The 1,653-nt window shown below is 42.6% G+C and overlaps 1 protein-coding gene across 1 annotated transcript; it reads left to right on the forward strand.

Moving 5' to 3' along the window:
• Positions 1–452: 452 nt before the first annotated feature.
• Positions 453–1,408, forward strand: LOC106603428 (olfactory receptor 52N5-like). The gene has a single exon (XM_014197105.3). It carries the CDS (start codon positions 470–472, stop codon positions 1,406–1,408), a length of 939 nt encoding a protein of 312 aa, XP_014052580.1. The 5' UTR covers positions 453–469.
• Positions 1,409–1,653: the final 245 nt, after the last annotated feature.

Here is a 1,653-nt window from a genome sequence, read left to right on the forward strand (position 1 = left end):
CTCACCCTTTTTGTTAGTGTTATACTTCAACAATTTATGTCAGGGACAATCCTTCTTATGTTATCTAATGTGCTTGTTGTGATGCTGATGTTTTATATATGTTAGAGTTGAAAGTGTTATTGTGTCCATTGTATCTACATCTATTGAATTATACAACAATGAATTATATATAGTCAGTTGTTGTTCTCTTTTGTGAAATATATTATGTTGGTTTGTTTTTGGTTACTTTCTTCACTTTTTCATGAAATCATTTGGTTAAATATATTGAAGGTATTTGTTCTAAAACAGTAAGTATTTAATGAGAGATATTAATGAGAGGCAAGGTAATGAACAAGGATTATCAAATTGTTTTTGTTGCTTGGTAGACCTTTTTTTAAAGTCATAATACCACTGGTATTTATTTGGTATTTATTATTCAATAACTTTATTGCATTCTCCTCCAGGTTGTGACATTCACTCTGGGTGGCGAATGGAGAACCACACCTACCCTAAGAACATGTTCCTCCTGGAGGGGTTAAAGGTCACTCAACAGTCCTCCTACCCTGCCTTCATCCTTCTCCTCATCATCTACATCTTCACGATGGTGTCCAACATCGGCCTCATACTACTGATCTCCATGGAGAGGAGCCTGCACCAGCCCATGTACATCCTCTTCTGCAACCTACCTCTCAATGACGCTCTTGGAGCCACGGTTATCGTCCCTCGTTTGCTGAGTGACATATTTGTGGCAAGCACAGACCGCTACATTAATGACGTTGCGTGTGCCATCCAAGCATTTTGTGCCCACATGTTTGGCACAACATCACATACAATACTGATTATCATGGCCTTTGATAGATATGTGGCCATCTGCAACCCCCTGCGATACGCCACCATCATGACCAACAGGATGATCGCAAAACTGACTGTTTTTGCCTGGGGGTCTGCCTTTCTGCTTGTGGGGGTCCTCCTGGGCCTCACACTCAGCCTGTCACGATGCAGATCTGAAATCTTCAACCCCTTCTGTGACAATGCCTCGTTATTCAAGCTCTCCTGTGAAAGTGTTATTATTAACAATATCTATGGACTCACTTTTACCATCCTACTCCTGGGGTCCTCCATAGGGAGTGTGACACTAACATACCTTAAGATAGCTATGGTGTGTGTGAGAAACAAAAACAGGGTTCTGAATAGCAGGGCCTTGCAGACCTGCTCCACACACCTGTCTGTGTACATCATCATGCTGGTGTCCGGTTTCATCATCATCTTTCTCCATCGCTTCCCTCAGTGGGCCGACCACAGGAAACTGTCAGCCATTTTGTTTCATGTGGTTCCTCCTTGGCTCAATCCTGTTATCTACGGTTTGCAGACCAAAGAGATCAGACAGAAAATCTTCAACAAGTTTCATAATAATAAAGTGACTGTATGATGAATGTTTGTAGGAATAATAATATGTATGAATACTTGTTCTGATATCTTTCTCTCTCTCTCTCTCTCTCTCCCTCTCTCTCTCTTGTTTTGAAAAGCCAACTGACATTGGTGTTGAATTGTTGCACCCTCCAGGCCAGGGTGTTCACATTTTCACTCAGAGGCCCCCTTCCAGCATTGGGGAACAACCCCCCCCCAACCCCCCCCCCCCCCTGCACATGTACCACATCCATTTCTATGGGCACA

This window comes from Salmo salar, chromosome 04 (assembly GCF_965601325.2).
Source record: "Salmo salar chromosome 04, fSalSal1, whole genome shotgun sequence".
Classification (NCBI taxonomy): domain Eukaryota; kingdom Metazoa; phylum Chordata; class Actinopteri; order Salmoniformes; family Salmonidae; genus Salmo; species Salmo salar.

Bases quoted from the DNA above. Each gene is read 5' to 3' on its own strand.
- LOC106603428 (XM_014197105.3), top strand. From the start codon at position 470: ATGGAGAACCACACCTACCCTAAGAACATGTTCCTCCTGGAGGGGTTA.